The sequence below is a fragment of the Chiloscyllium plagiosum genome, unplaced genomic scaffold (assembly GCF_037043375.1).
Source record: "Chiloscyllium plagiosum isolate Xiang-an unplaced genomic scaffold, Cpla_swu_hap1 HiC_scaffold_26, whole genome shotgun sequence".
In the NCBI taxonomy this organism is placed as follows: domain Eukaryota; kingdom Metazoa; phylum Chordata; class Chondrichthyes; order Orectolobiformes; family Hemiscylliidae; genus Chiloscyllium; species Chiloscyllium plagiosum.
The window spans coordinates 30722266-30739578 of record NW_028270164.1 but is presented as its reverse complement, the minus strand read 5'-3'; the positions used below and the strand labels follow the sequence as shown (position 1 = coordinate 30739578).

General features: G+C 36.1%; 1 protein-coding gene across 2 annotated transcripts in view; it reads left to right on the top strand.

Annotated features, from left to right (window-relative positions):
• LOC122563202 (mitogen-activated protein kinase 14) overlaps nt 1-17313 on the top strand; it is a 79389-nt gene extending 62076 nt beyond the window's left edge. Inside the window, exons 9-12 of one of the 2 annotated variants that reach the window (XM_043716756.2) lie at nt 2547-2626; nt 5494-5572; nt 6923-7096; nt 12097-17313. In XM_043716756.2, the coding sequence (XP_043572691.1) occupies nt 2547-2626; nt 5494-5572; nt 6923-7096; nt 12097-12170 (407 nt within the window). In that variant the 3' untranslated portion in view covers nt 12171-17313. Of the gene's footprint in view, nt 1-1864; nt 1945-2546; nt 2627-5493; nt 5573-6922; nt 7097-12096 lie in introns of both variants that reach the window. The other variant, XM_087973600.1, reaches the window with a different exon arrangement.

Here is a 17313-nt window from a genome sequence, read left to right as displayed (position 1 = left end):
CTTTGCATAAGTTAGGATTTTTAAAACATGTTAGCATTTGTGATCTGTGAAACAGTGGCATGCTTTTCATGCACTCACCACTGAACCACAAGGTCCCAACTTAAAGCCTTACTCCAGGGCTTGAGCACATAAAACCGAAGGCTGACCATTGAATGCAGTACCAAAGAAATATTGCTCCATCATAGGTGCTACATTTTGGATCAGATATTGATTGATCTGTAGTCCCATCTACCTATTCAGGTGGATGTAAAAAGATTGCATGGCATTATTTCAAGTAAGGATAGGCAAATTATCTCTGGTGTTCTGGGTAATATCAAGCTTTCAATCAATGCCATTAAAAGAATTATCTTGTTGGTATCACTTTGTTAACCACATTTATAATTTTAAAAATAAGTTGACAGAATGTGGATGTTAGTCTGCAGTTGAAGCAGATGAAATAATGATGCAAGTGTTTAAATTTCCTTTAGATCACTATAATGGGATTTAAAATTACTATGTATCTCGCATGCTTGATTTTAAAATATGAATCTTTTGAAAGGTAATGGAGAACTTTGTGACTCATCTTTACTTTTCACTGCCCCTTTTAGGTTTGGTGAAAATTTGGATTGAATTTTTAATAAATTAGTCAACTTTGCAGTTTGCTTCACAAGTATGCTCTTACAACTTATGCTCGAGTACATTTAGAGGAAATGATTGACTTCATATATCCATAAAACATGTACTGTTTTCAGGAATTCTGGAATTTATTATCTATAGATCATGATATTGACATTTGATTGAATGCTTAAATGTCATTATGTACTCTACTGAAGTACATCTAGAATCAATAGACAGCACTGGGAAATGTGAAACTGCAAAGCTTTGTTTCTTTCAGAAATTTATTTCATTTGGAGAATGGAGGTGGAGTAAAATTTATTTTAAATCCTGTATGGTCTCATTTCACACTGCTGAATTTCAAGTGCCATCAGTCTTCACTATGCTACTAGAAATGGATATCATAAATGGAAATATCAATGGTTGGCTTTAACACGTAACTGCCATTATGGCCACCGTAAATGCAAAAGTGGAAAAGTCCCCAGGAAATAGGTGTTGGAAATGGGAAAAAAGGAGAAAAATAAATAATGGAGTAAAATGTGTGTCTGAATAGGGTATTTTTATTTTGGCATTGGTTTAGAGTTGTATCGGTAATATGATCGCTTCCTTCATCTTGCGAATATGACCACAGGTTGGTTTCTTTGCCATTTCGAATAAAGTTATAAAAATGTATTTTAAAAGTAACAAGATTAGCAAAGTTAAAACAAAACATCTACAAATAATTTAAAGCATTGAAATAATCCTATCTTATACTTACGCTTTTCTTTTTTTCCCACTCATTCGTTGAGTCTATCTTCAGCACTTGTTCTGAAGCAGACTCAGTGTTTAAATTGCACAGATTTACATAAAATAAAGCAAGTCTGAGGCTTTGAGAGAATTTACTGTCCATTTTAACACATTTTGAAATGTAACAGTCTTAATACTGCTGATTGACATGAGCTGAAAAGTACACATTCAGTCTACAATAGCTTAAATTAACTTGTATTTTGAATTTTTCAATGAAGTAGTCCTTTAAAAGCATAAGAATATCCATTACTTAGAGTTGAATTGTATTGCTGAGTAAAACCTATTATCTTACTGTTCCAAAAATAATTGGTACAATTTGCGAAGCCATAATCCTCTGTTTTCAGAAATTAACAGAAGTAATTCATCACTTATGACCTGCACATTGGCTTATGATTCCTCTATTCCATTATCGTTACAACTCTAAAATGCATTGGCCGTTTGTTATAACCTGTCCCCTATGTTTTCCTTTATGTTACAATGTTAGATATTGATCAGTTGAAGCTAATAATGCAGCTCGTCGGAACACCAGGGCCAGAACTTTTGATGAAAATATCATCTGATTCTGTGAGTTAATGTATTGTGTGTACTTCCACTGATAGTTATTGACCGCTCCTAGTAAATCACTTTTGCAGCACTGCCAGTTAAAGCACCAAAGCACAAATGTACCAACATTGATTGGCATGGTTTGGCTTCTACTAGAAATGTTTTCCACTTGCTGCACTGATTTTAGTTGATACAGAATTAAGACTGCAGGTAATATTTTATATTAATCCATAACAACAAGTTTTAAAATATTAAAAGTACCTTGGTGTCTTATGAATTAAGTTTTCAAAGTAAAGTTTGAAAATATAAAACGTTGAAAGTTGGTAATTTGCTTAGATTTTAAAGTGCTCCATATGAAAATGTAGTAACATCCATTTAGTACTAACATCCATTTAGTATAATCCCATAGCATGCTGGGTTGTTGGTCATGGCCCTTCCCTGCCTCTGCATGTTTGTGTCTTTTTTGTTTTCTACTGCATCCTGCTGTCTTTTTTTCTAATGTAACAACCTCCAACACAAAAATTTCATTAGAATGGTTACTAAATTTGTTGAAAACTCAGCTTTTCAAATTTTTGGCATACCCTTTTGAAAAATGGATAAACGCCTTGACCTGGGCGTTTAAGATATTAACCAGCTTCAGCAGATCATGAGATTGACAGGAACCCCTCCTCCTGCCTTAATTAACAGGATGCCCAGCCATGAGGTGAGACAGACAGGCTGCTAAAAGCTCTTCAGAGGGAGAATTTGTGTTGCTATTCATATTTTCTGTATTTGATTAATAGACCATTTGGGTTAGTATCAACATTTCAGTAAACATGGGTCCTAGCTATTGTTTTGGATAAATTGTATTCTGTTTTCTTGTTAATTTGTGTGCAGAATAAGATTTCAATATAGCAACTTGACATGAGACAACATATCCATATGGTGTTTCTAATGATTGTATAATGTTTTACTGTTGACATTTCTAAGAAATGTACCACTTAGAAAGCCCATTGCTAAATGAGGACTCATTTACAAAAAATGAATCCTCTTTGGATTAAAACTGCAGGCAATAATTTGGTTCAAATTCCCAAGTTTATTTTTAGCAATCATGGAACATGAATAATTAAAAGCTTGTTTTTTATACAACCTTTTGGAGTGTAGGATTGTCTAGATCTTGTGGAGTTCATCTCTTCACTTTTTTTCAACCAAAGAGCCTACCCTTAAGAAAATGGGAAGTCTCTTGCATATTTTCTTGCACACTAAAGATTTCTGAAATTTGAGAGGTGTAAAACTTCTAAAATTGTATTCAATTTTCACTGAAACGGTGAAGCAGTCTCCACATTCTCAGGCAATGTATTCATTGCTTATGAATGCTTAAAGTATGTAATCTTGCTGAACTGGAATCAGAAAGCAATCTTGTGTTTTTTTTTGTTTTATTTTAACGTTGGAAACGAGAGGCTTTCCAAGAATTGTTTTATATGGAAGAATGATCACTATTTTTAGATTTTATTTAAAAATCAAAATTATAATTTCATTCCAATTTCTATATTTGTGAAATATTTCATGTTCCTTATTCCTTCGAATGTAGGAAGCTCTGTAATTGCTCTAATGGCTAACAACCACCTGTTATTCCAAAGCTTATGGATAGCATAATGAATAATCATTCAGTACCTGAGAAAAATAATACACTCTGTCTCTTCTGTGACATACCATGATATTAAATGGCTTATTTTTGTACTCGAACATTGGAGGTTAAAAGTCAACTTTACTCTTAAGTTCCCAGCTTGTTTGTTATCTCTGTTCCAGATCTGCAGAAGTGAGGACTAAATCATTTGATATCAAGGATTTGTTTACAAAGCATGTTGGGGTTCCTGGGTTTATGAATGGCAATATATATTGCTCACTTTCTACCCACCGTTGTTCCTGCCTTGCATCTTTCCTTAGTGCTAAGGCAAAAGCCAAGGTCTATATGAAATATTAAAGGAATTTCCAAACTTTCTTTCTTCCAAAGGTGGTTGAAACTAGTCCATGATATCATCTGGACCAAGTAGTATCTATAAAGTCACTTCAGTATAGTGTGTTCTTCAACCTAGTCAAGAATTAATCTCACCACAATTAGCTTTCTGTTCTGAAGCACAAAATCCTCCTAATTGTAGTTTCTAGTTAATTTGCAATCTAAAGTCCAACTTTGTTTTTGATTGTTCATTTGCATCCTATGCAGATCTCTGCGCAAGTAATATGCAACTGTAAGCTTACTGAGTATATGACTAAGATGTTTAAAATTTAGGTACTTTCCAGCAGCTTATTTCCATAGGCCCAGTGCTGCCCCCCACCCCCCAAACATGCAGCTTATCTGCAGTCACTTCTGTTGAATCATTATTAGCTAATTAAATAATTTTTCAATGCTGTCTTTCCTTTTGAGCTTTGAATTGAAATTTTTTTTCTGCTGTATGCCAAGATGTGGTCTGATTAATTAGTTGCACTATATACAAAATCATGTTCATAGCTTTCTTGACTGACTTCAGTATCTCATTAAGTTTACATGTATTTAATTCTGAAGATGCTCATGTCCTTAACTTGACCTGATGTCTGCTGACGAAGGCATCAGTCAGTGAAGAGAGATATTTTATAAAATTATGTTTAATATTACTGTTCCACTAGCAGATTGATTTGATTTTTTTTGTTAGCCAAAAGAATTTCTATGTTCAGAATTTATTGGGAAATTGGAATCTGTTCAGCAAAATTAGTGTTCTGAATTAATAGTGGTGAAATTTGGTCAAACATTGGGTGTAAGAACTTCAAATATTCTCAAATATCTTGATTCTACAAATAATTTCATGACAATATTTGTTAAACTTTTTTAGGTTCTGTAAAGTGATCTAATTGAAGCATTGCAGCAAATTGGATCTAATCAGAATTTTATTATGTTTTAATGAAATTGTGACACCCCCTCAGTGGGAGGTCAAAGCGGGTGAGGAATAAAGAGATACCTGTGAAAATGGAGGTGACTGGTCAGCTGTGGGTATGGATTGGAGACCTGAGAGCTGTGAGAATTGGAGCCAACTAGAGTAGAAGTGCAGCTGTTGTAAGTTGGTTGGAGACAAATGATCATTGCTGCCTCAGAGTTTGTAATCCCCAATTTGGGAAGCACTTGGTGTTTAACCTTCTTTGTGACCAGTTGAGAAGTGTTGTGGTTGCTTAAGATTGCATTATGGCATGTCTAATTGTATTTTCTTTAAAAACCTACTAATGTTTGGAATTGATTTTACTTAAACATTAGCTTGTGGTATCACTTTTCAAGTGGACTTGAAATATTATCTGTCTCACATTCAGAACAAGAACAATACTGATTGGACTCTCACCAGGATATTTCTAAACTTAAATTGATTTTGCTAGGTGAATGTGAAATAAGTTTCCTAAAATATAAATACTGCGTTGTTGCACCGTGTATTTTGATTATTATACTTCCAACCAACTAGTGTTCAGTATACTTCCATAAAATACCAAGGAAAAGTGATACAACAGCTTGGATTGAGGACAAATTACTTGTGAAAAGACAAAAATAATCAATGTAAACTATTTCTGCAGGCTAGAAACTATATACAATCCTTACAGCACATGCCAAAGCAGAGCTTTGAAGATGTATTCATTGGAGCTAATCCTCAAGGTAATGGCATTTCTAAATGTGCATTTATCTTGTCAGATAAACTTAGTTTTCCAATCCTGATTTGAATGTAAAACAATGTTTCAGTCATCTTTGCCATATTGGAACTGGAAGAGAGGTATAAATGATTTGAGTAGATTTTCTAATATTAATATTTTCTTTTTGTTACAAAGTAATCATTGATGAAAACATTGATATTCTAATTCCTTGTTAGGAATTGGAGACATTGGTTTCCCTCCAGTGGATCTATAGTGTACAGTCTTTTCCTTGCTTTTAACAGGCAGCTAACTAAAATGAAAATTGAAGCCAACTTGCACAGTAGGAATCAATCGCCAAAGGGTCTCATACTTAATGCTGGTTATTTTGGGCAGGCAACTACTCTTTTTCTACTCACATAATCTAGTAAGATTTGGTTTAAAGTCATAAATTACCAAAAAAAAGTTTAGATGTTAAAGCATTTTATTATCAGTGTAGTGATAATATTTAAATAGGCAGAAAAGGTGTGAACAGTTTATTGGTCTCAGCCAAACAAATGAGAGAAATTTATCTCTGTCACTGACTATTACTGTTTTCTATCCTGTGTTCTGGAGCTAGATGAAATGTTAAGTGAAAGCAAGCATGGATTCACTTTGGAAAAATGTTTTGCTATTTAAAGTGTTTTTCCACTGCTCTGAAGCTCATCTGTACTTGTAGACATCGTGTCAGTCACTTTAGTTGTTTATTAGCATGCAACAGATATTTTATGTAATTCTTCTGATTTTGTCTCCATGAAGTTATCTTGTTCCTTATGGCTTGGTAGGGCATCCTGTTCAACCTTAATTTAGTCTCTTGATTAAGGACTGTCATGAAGATCCAACCTTAACAGGTTCAGAAATGTCTTTACTTGGAACTACATTAGAGTCGTGTCCTTGGCAGAAATGACAGGCTGTACTGTATTTATCATTCAAGCAGATTGCTAAGGAATTTTTTTTTAAAAGGAGAAAGAGTTTTTCTTTAATCAGACATTACTTGAGATTGAGGTTTTTAAGCTATTCTTATAACACTATTGTTTTTCCTTATAGCAAATTATTTCTTCCAAACTTGCATTGAGGTATTGAAGTCGTTCTTTCAAAATTCCTTCAAAATTAGGATGTAATTGATCCAAGCATTGAAGGCTAGTTGCTAGTTTTTTTGCGTGCGATGTTTCTTTCTTGCAGTTGCTTTTTGAAGCATTCTGCTTGCTTTTGTTGACATTAAAAACTCAACTGATGTAACAGTGTCAAACTTTGAATTAAATAGAAAAGTGCTAGGTTGTAATATTACACAAAACTAATCAATTTTGTATTATCTGTTTTTATTCCTTCTACTGTGTAGCTGTTGACCTTTTGGAGAAAATGCTTGTGCTGGACACAGATAAGAGGATCACAGCAGCAGAAGCATTGGCTCATTCGTATTTCTCTCAGTATCATGACCCAGATGATGAACCTGAAGCAGACCCTTATGATCAGTCGTTTGAAAGCAGAGATCTTGAAATAGAAGAATGGAAGAGTAAGTGAAACTATTCTTTAAATTAATATTTGTAGGAATGCTGTGCTTAGAGTTCATAAACTTTTACCTTCTCAAAATTACTTTTCCTGTAGTCATTGCTCATTAGGCTGACTTAGCAATTATTCAATGCTCAAATAGCCATCTAATAGTGATATAAAATATCCATGATTTTGGAAGATTACTGAACAACCTTAGTTGACTGCACTACTCATAAAACAGCCTTGTTATCCATGAACCTTGTACATTTGTGAAATGTACACTGCATATATTTGCACCTGGATCCATCTTGAAGATTATCAAACTGAGTGAAGACCATTACAGATTATGGTGGAAGAGTAGGTTCTGTTCACCTATTTAAGAAATGTACTTAATGTTGCTATCTGGGACTCTTGCTCAGCTTGTCACACATGCATTGTGATGCTCTGCAGGGTAACACAGCAGTCAGAAAAGTACCAGTAGAGTTTTACTCTTACTGCATTAAAATCAATTTCTTAGCCCATCCTCATGATAAACCCGTACGCTATAAAATTTGAAGCAAAATCCTAGGTCTACACTTCCCATGATTTTGGACCTGTACTTGTTCTGCACAAACTGTGGGTACAGGTATGTGTATACATAATCCTTTCATCCAAAATCCTTGGGGCCAGTTGTTTATCGGATTCTGGAATTTTTCAGATTTCGGAATAAATTACACTTTCACAGTGAAATAAAAAAAACTTACTGGCCATGATTCTCATGTAGTTCCAAGTACAGACCCACATGTGACTCGTACGGTGCTGAGACAATCGATGCCTGTCAGAGCTGGGCCAAGCAGTGACCCCCATCATTCAGATGTGACGTCGAGTGGGTATGGTGTTGGGTCACCTGTTCGTACACCAAACAGCCTTGTGCAGAAAAATAACTTCATGGTTAAAAGCTTTGGATTCTGGAATTTCTGATTAAAGGATTGTGTACCTGTGATAGTATACATTCAGATAAACCATCAAAAGACTGTTGAGGCAAGTGTTGTAAACTATTGTCCATCCTGCTTAGTCTGTTTTTGTCCAGTAATTTATTCAATTAACTTCTTTGCCACATCTATTACAAGGACTTCAAGCTTTACAGCATTTTCCCTTGCTGGACAAATAATAGTCAATGGTTTTGCTTAGTTGAGATTGAATTACTGTTTAAGACCAATAAAGTATCTAAATACACATTAGCATCACTAATCCTTGGTTCCAATAACTGCCCTAAGAGGTCCCAGTTTGGACAAGTAGGATGCCCTCTTGTGGAAAGTGTACAAACATTATTTGCAAACACAAACACTACAGACAGGATAGAGTTGGAATGTTTCATATTTGGTGTTGAGTTTTTACAATTGGCAAACATACAACAAGCCCAAACACACACTTGCAATTTTCTTTATGGTTAGTAAGCCTTCTAAGATAAACAATATTTTATAACATTAAAATATAAAATTTGCAGACTTGATTTACAGTTTGTCATCTTTCTGCATTTGTGTAGTGTGTTTTGATGTATTGATAAGTTTTTAGAACATAAAAATTTGAAACCTGCAACCAAGAACAAGGTGTGCAAATATGGCATATTACCTGGAAGAAAATATCTTCCAATATAATACCAAGTTGATTGGTCAATATGATCTAAAATTCTACAGGAATGGAGAGATGGGGATTACATTTTAGTGAGCTTCTGGTCCAGACCCGATAAGTTGTACATTTAGGTGAATGTTGAACTGTGAATTTAGAGCCCATAATGTGTCCTGTTTGTAGTTTCAAATTACTTACAATTTACTTTAGGTTAATTAATTTCCAAAAAAAAATGCCATTGTGCATTTTCCAATTTTGCTAGTTTTTTGATGGTCATAGCCAAATAGCCATTAAAGTGTATCTCAGAGTATCACAAAGTCTTTAAATAAAGACTATTAATGTATAACCAATAACTGGATATGTTTGTTTCTAAAAATAAATCTGAAGATCAGCTGCAGAGCTACAAATGAGTGTCTTGGTTCCAGCTGAACAAAATGAAACTTATGGGGTGGGATCTTGCTATAGGCTCTGAACAGTGTAGGCTATGGTGAGATGTTTATCACCATTTCACTGATTCTTCTCTTTTCCCCATGCCACCCACCAAAGCTTGCTACAGGAGAACCATAATGGCATAGCAGGGCAGGATCCTCTGGCCCCACACACCCTTTTCACTATTGGCATTCCACTTTCAGGAAGACATCACCACCATCCTACCATCCTTTGAATGCATTGGCATTGCTCTTGCATTGGCACAGTCTGACATTCACTAGACAGGCTTTCTGTTTATACCATAGATCGGTATATACAAAATAGTGGAAACATTTTTAAAAATCAGTGTTTTTTGAGAATGAGTTGTGAATGTAATATTTATGAAGGTGGCTTTTATGCCATGAATAATTCTAGGTCAATGTTTTATTACCACAAATGATTTGGAAAATCAGTGAGAATTCTTTGTCAATCTTGAGTTTTTTAAATTCACCTTTTTTTGTGGGATGTGGGTGTTGCCGGCTAGGCAGCATTTATTGCCTGTCCTTTTGTTGCCCTTGAAGATGGTAGTGAGCTGCTGTCTTGACCCTGCTGCAGTCCACTTGCTGTGGGTTGACCCACAATGTCGTTAGGGAGGAATTCCAGGATATTTACCCAGCGATGGTGACAGAACAGTGATACTTCCAAATCAGGATGTTGAGCGGCTAGGAAGGGAATTTTGAAGGTGATGGTGTTCCTATGGATCTGCTGCCCTAGTCCTTCTCTAAGGAACTGGTCGTGTGTTTGGAAGGTGCTAAGGATCTTTGAATTTCTGCAGTGCATCTTGTAGATAGTAACAACAGTGTGTACGGAGTGTTGATGATGGAGGGAGTGGATAGTTGTGGATGCGTGTTGCTTTGTCCTGGATGTTGCCAAACTGACACTGGAGCCACGCTCATCCAGGCAAGTAGGGAGTATTCCATCACACTCCTGACTATACTTTGTAGATGATGGATGGGCTTTAGGGAACCAGGAGGTGAGTTACTTGCTGCAGTATTCCTAGCCTCTGACCTGCTTTTGTAGTTACTGTTAGTGGCAAATCCAGTTGAGTCTGCTCAATGGTAACCTTCAGGATGTTGATAGTTGGAGATTCCGTGATGGTAACACCATCAAGGGCCGGTGTTTAGATTTGTCTCTTATTGGTTGAATGCAGCCTTGAGGTCAAGGGCTGTCACTCTCACCTCAGCTCTGGAATTCAGCTCTTTTGTCCATTTTTGAACCAAGGCTATAATGAGGTCAGGAGCTGAGTGGTCCTGGCAGAATCCAAACTGATTGTCACTGTAGGTTATCGCTGAACAGGTGAGACTTGATAGCGTTGTCAGTGAGTCCTTCCATCACTTTACTGATGATCAAGAATAGACTGGGTGGTAATTGGCTGGGATGAATTTGTCCTGCTTTTTATATACAGGACATATCTGGGCAATCTTCCAAGTGGTCAGGTAGATTACAGTGTTGTAACTGTACTGGAAGAGCTTAGTCATGGGAACAGCAAGTTGTGGAGCACAAGTCTTCTGTGTTATTGTCAGAATGTTGTCAAAGCCTGTAGCCTTTGCAGTATCCAGTGTCTTCAACCATTTCTTGAATTTGGCTGAAGAGTGGTATCTGTAAAGCTGGGGACCACTGGCATAAGCAGCGATGCATCATCCATATGGCATTTCAGCCTTTTGCACTGAGGTGGGGATTTTTGTGGAGCTTCCTCCTCCAATGAGTTCTTTAATTGCCCACCACCATTCATGACTGCATGTGGCAGACCTGCAGAGTGTAAATCTGAACTGTTGGTTGTGGGATCACTTAGCTCTATTGATCACCTTGCTGTTTGGCATGCAAGTAGTCCAGTTTGGTATCTTCAAGCTGATATCACATTTTCTGGTATGCCTGGTGATGCTTCTGGCATTCCCCCCTCCACTCCGTGGAACCAAGGTTGATCCCCTGGCTTGATGTAATGGTTGAGTGGGGAAATGTTTGGCCATAAGGTTGCAGATTGTGCTGGAGTACAATTCCGCTACTGTTGATAACCCAGAATGCCTCATGGATGCCCAATCTTGCGATTCTAGATCTGTTCAAAGTCTGTCCCATTTAGCAAATGCCACACAACGAGATGAAGGTTATTCTCAATGTGAAGGTGGGACTTCGTCTCCACGAGGACTGTGTGGTGGAAAACTCTTCCTGGTACTGTGATTGACAGAGGTATCTGCAGCTGGCAGATTGGTAAGGGTAAGATCAAGTATGTTTTTTCTCTTGGTTCCCTCACCACCTACTGTAGACCCAGTGTAACAGCAGTGTCCTTAGGACCTGACCATGTTGATCAGTAGTATTGGTGCTGAGCCACTCTTGGTGCTGAACATTGAGACCTTCCCCACCACCACCACCACCAACTGTACATTGTGTGCCCTTGCCATCCTCAGCCGTTCCTCCAAGAGTTGTTCAACATGGAGGAGTACAGATTCATCAGCCGAGGGAGGATGGTACATGGTAGTCATTCGGGGGTTCCTTGCCCGTGTTTCACCTGAAGCCATGAGACTTGATGGGGTCTGGAATCCTCCTAGGGAAATTCTCTGACTATATGTCTCTGTGCTGCCACGTCTGCTGAGTCTGTCCAGTCAGTGGGGCAGGACATATCCAGGGATGATGATGATGTCTGTAAGGTGTGATTCCATGATTATGATTGTCAGGCTCTTGCTTAACTTGTCTGAGACTGCTGTGCCAATTTTGGCACGAGCCTCTAGATGTTAGTGAGGAGGTCTTTGCAAGGACGATAGATCTGTTTATGAATATGTATGAATTGACATTTGTAGAATGTAGTTTGTCTTTTGTCCTTTGAGTTTGTTTGTAAATCAAAATTGAATATCTACAAAAGCGTTAAATATTATTTGAATCTTGTGTATAATGTGGCTAACTTTCAATGTTTTTATCCAAACTTTAAAATATACGTTATTCTTCCATCTTCAGGATTAACCTATGAAGAAGTACTGAGCTTTGTGCCACCTGAGTTACAAGTAGAGTGTATGGACTTGGCACCATGAAAACTTTACTTCAGTCCTATGATCCTTTTATATTGCATCACTGTGAGGACTTAACCAGTTCGACTGATTTGTTCTTTCCAATATTATCAAGTGCCTATCATGGTCTTGATGACGGATTGTTTGTGGGTGAGGGCAAAATAGAACTTTTATAACAATTCTTCTACAGCCTGCATGTTTTGCTAAATCCTGGGCAATTGCCAGCTTTTTGTATATTGCTGTTGTCGTCCACTGTGAACTTGGTTTGTTTGCTAACTATATCTCTTGCAAGCACTTGTATTGGAACTGGTAAACTTTTTGTGTATTTGTATGCCTTATTTTCAAAATTGCATACTATTTTAAATGTTTAATTACATGTACGGAAACCACCCAAACCTAAAAGAAACCTACATGCAGTAATTGTTACTTTTATAAAAAGTACAAATGGGATGTACATTAATTTATAGATATATTTGCTGTTTACAGCATAAAGGGGTGATTGTTTTATTGTGATTTCATTTTAAAAACCTACTTGACTGTTCAGCAATACTACTACAACTAAGAGTGGCATGTCTTCACTGTTTGTTAGAATGGGAATGTAATAATACAGATTCAAGATTTAGATAAATTTACTTATTTGTATTAAAATGCTTCTCTTTTGTGTAAAGTTAAGTAGAATTATGAAAAATATTTTCCATATTAATAACTACTCAAGTTGTTGGTTCTATCTGTAGAATTCTTTGTAATTGGACCGTGACTTGCCAGGTGTGACGTTGTAGTAAAACCATAAAACTATTCTGAAATAAATTCAAATGCTTTTTCAAAAATAAGTTCTGCCTGGAAAATTGTTGATATTTCCTGTATCAGGACAATCCAGCTTTGAAAAAACATTTAAATATTGGCTTAGATCTTGGGTTTAAAGAGAAACAAAATGTTGGAGAAACTCCGGTCTGACAGCATCTGTGGAGAGAGAAACACAATTAAGTTTTGAATTGAAAGTCTGTTCTCTGGCTTTCTCAAGAAGAGCTGTTAGACTCTACTAATTCTGTTTGTCTTTACAGATGCTGCCAGACTTGCTGAGCTTCTCTAGCAGTCACTTTATTTCACATCTCCAGCTTCTGCAGTGCATAAATTCTGGGAGTGCATAAATTCTGAAACGTTTCTGATTTCGTAGTGTTGTGGTCTGAGTTCAAATATGATGAATGGCTTTGCTGAATATTTTTTGAGAAGTTTCGAGCAACTTTTAGGTTTTTAATGTTTTAGGTCTTTCAGTTCAAGTCTTTGAAACCAAAGCAAGTGACCAACAGACAAACTGAAGGGTGACAAAATGCCAACCACTATCCTTTTAATTTGAATAATCAGGCAATCAAGAGTGACTCATCCTTTTCTCTCGCTTTCCCTCCTTTCCTGCCTGCCTGACCTTTTTTTTTGCTTATCTAATTTATATTTATGCATCGTGTATTTTTGAGTTCAAACTTTTTCTTCCATTACCAATTCATGCAAAAATATTGACTAGGCCACAAGTAGTACAGTAATTCCTTCTAAACAACAACAATATTACTTTTTAGCATTTGGTAAAATCTGTAATTATAAGTTCCTATGTTGTTTTGTATGAAGGGCTAAGGAGTATGCAACTATGCATGATAAGAATCAAGAAATTGTCATGAGATGACCATTTGAATTTTTAAATACTTGTAGACTGTAGAAAGAAAATTACATGAAAAGCCAGTGCAACTTTTTGGCTAATGTAGCGACTCAGTTTATTTGCGTGCTTAACTTGCTACAAGTCCTGAAGGGAAAGTGAAAGAAGCAGCTAATGTGGTTTGGGTGCAAATTATTCACCAACATTTGGTTCTTTGGGCTCACCCCTATACTGAAGACCATATCAGGTAAGCCACTAAGAGAAGGAAACTGCTATTCTGTAAATTGCTTTGTAGCATGTGCCTGTCCACCAAGGTGCATGCATTCAGTACATTCAATTTGTGGTAGATTGGAAATTACTTTTGACTAGAGGTAATAAAGTGCAACCACATTTAGTTTAAACATTGCATTTTAATTACTGACAAAAATGATAGCTACTGAAGTACAAAAAAAATCAAATATTAAAAGTTAAGTTTCCAACAATGTCTGAACCTGAAATTATTTTTTGCAGGAGATCTTAGCCCATTTTAACCTTCCATTTCAAATGTCCTCCTTGATTACCTGATTGTGTTCACTACTGAGTCACCGTGTTGCCCCTTCTATCTTCTATACATTAATTAGATCTCTCAACTTCAAAGTGTATAGGCCTAGATGTAAATGCAATTGAAATGTTTTTGTTTACTGTAAGCAAAAAGGAGCCAATCAACAGGTTTATTGTATTAAAAAGCAATTTATTGACTGAAAAACCTGTGGAAAAATAAGGTACAAGATCAATGATAAGACCCTTGTGTAGCTTGCACAATTTTAAAGGTTAAGTATTTATTACAAAGGACAATAAAGGAATTTTAAATTTAGCATCCTTTGATTCTTTGAGGCCAAAATTGTTTAGCTAATTTCTTGGATGCAGTTAGCAGTAGTCAATGTTGGAATTACCTTTAATGTTCTCTGCTCCCTGATGACTCTCTTGAATTGTTTATGGAGGAACCAGGTAAATTTATTTGAAACAGTCATGAAGGTGGCAGGTTCCCTTTCAACAAATCTGCCAAAGACTCTTGGAACTTCTCTTGAAATACTAGTTCCAGTGTGTATTTCCACTGGTTAGATCCAATGGGCCTATCTATGATGACACTGATGTTCACACAGTAGTTTTGCGTTTGATGTCTTCCTGACCCTGTTATAGATTTTCGTGGATCTAAACAGTAGGAGTCATTCTTTTTGCAAGCCTCCACCACTTTGCAATTTGTTGGTTCTCTTGCCTCTGTCTTGAGATGGCTTTGCATTTCTTTTAAGCAATTTGTCTTGTTTGTCAAATTTGCAACTTTTAACTGGTTGCATCTTCCAAAAATAATCTGAGTTTAAGTTGATTATCTATTGCCACTGTACGTCCACACTTTAAAATGGTGAATATTTTTATGTTTTTCTCACCTACATATCTCTTCATAAAGACAATTTCCTGTCTTTATACATCACTGGTCATGTATAAAGCTTCTCTGGTCAATAATGGCATGGCATCTATTTCATTTGTGATTCCCTACCTGAACACTCGTCCTCCATTCCAGCCTTTCAATTTTAGTTCCTCTTTATTTTATTCTTGATCTGTCATTAATTTATTACAAACCAAACCAAGCTCCCTCAAAATATATTCGAGGATAGCCTAGGCCCTAACATTTTCTTTATTTTTAAAAGGCAAATGCCAGACATTGTGTTCTGGATGCATTTTGATTGGTCAAACTACCAGTCTTGAAGCAAAACACACTTTATTCATAGACTATAACTAAAATACAACAAAAGAAAGCAGCAAAAACAGAAATTGTTGGAAAAGCTCAGCAAGTCTGGCAGCATCTGTGGGTGAGAATTGCGAGTTTATGTTTTGGGTTGAATGACCTTTCAGAAAGAAATTGGAATAATTAACTCTACTGGAAAACTTAACAGAATAATTGTTTAACTACTAAACAGCAACTGTTCCAATTTGGTAACATCACATAAACACACATAAAAAACATTCTCTCATCTCTGTGCTAATAGTGTTCTCATTAGTCTGAGACTCTACCCTTGTTCCAGTTCCTCACTGTGACCACATGCTCATAAGGGAAAATTAGATAATCTTTCATTCTCAAGCTCTAGCAAATAAAGATATTCTTTTCAAATTCTCTTCACAGGACATTTGCACTATCCTCACTTCAATGCATGTCTTCTCTGGCAAATATATTCTTTCTTGGGTTAGGAGACCAAAAACCTGTACAATACTCCAAATGTGATCTCAGCAAGGCTGAATACAATTGTGACCAGACCTCCTGCAAGATAGACAAATGTTATTTACTTTCCTAATAGTTTACTTCACCTGCATATTACCTTCCAATGACTTAGCAAGATGAACAACTTCGCAATCTCTCAACATTTCAGAAAGAGTCTTCATTTTCTGCTGAATTTGCATTTCTGTATCTTCCTCCTCAAATGGGTAACTTCATATGTTTCACAGTATATTATGTTTCACATTATATTCTGTTTACTGTGTTCTTATCTATGCACTTAGCTTATCTAAATCCCTTTGAAACAATGTCCAAAAGTTGTTTTAAGCTAATGATTCTTAAAAGAAAGCAAAGTATTATTTTCATAGGGTAAAGCATTGGACAAGTTGAAGGATAATATTGAACTGTGAACCAGAACTGCCATAATACAGGTTTAACTAACCCTGAATACCAACTCACCAATAACTTTACCCACTAATGCTCAGTTTGGATTCAATTGAAATTACTCAATGGAACTTGCAGTGCCTTGATCGACATGAGAACTCTAGTGAAATGCCAGAGGAGAATGGAGTATAAATTGCCCTCAATGTCAAAGCAACTGGCACTGAATATATCCTCAAAGTTCTAGCAAACTAGGGGTCAAAAATACAAGTTTCCAGTGACTGGAAATTGTACGTAACATAACTGAAGGTAGCTGTGTTGTGAAATAACGATCTTTGGGGTTTTGCCCTTAAATTGTACAAAATATTTTCAGAAAATTCACAATCAATTTAATACCATGCTTGCAATAATCAGAATATTGTGGTTTGGAGAGTGATTCACCTGGCACATACTATATTCAGAAAGAATGATCACTCTGTTTTTGCAACACCATAATGTTGAGACTTGTTCAGATTCTTTAGAAACAGCCGATTTAACATGATTCATGCATATATGTGAAAACAATGTGCATTTGTCTTCAAAAACAAGTTCTTTTGTAGAATTTTTGGCTTTGCCTTCTATTTCATATTTATAATTTGAAAAGATTGTCATTTTGGTTTTAAATTATCTAAGATGTGTATGTTTCGCAAAAGTACATCTGGATAGTGAAGAAAGAACTATTGATCTGTTTTGTAAAGCTTATACTTCTATTGCAAGCTAATGCTCGTTTCTTTTTGCTTAATATCAGTTTGCTGTCTTTCAGTCATCCCCTTGCTTTATATATAAAAAAGGTCTGGTGTGTTTGAGGGACACAGTTCATAAAATAAAGGAAATACTCCTAATTTATGTCTGCTAAA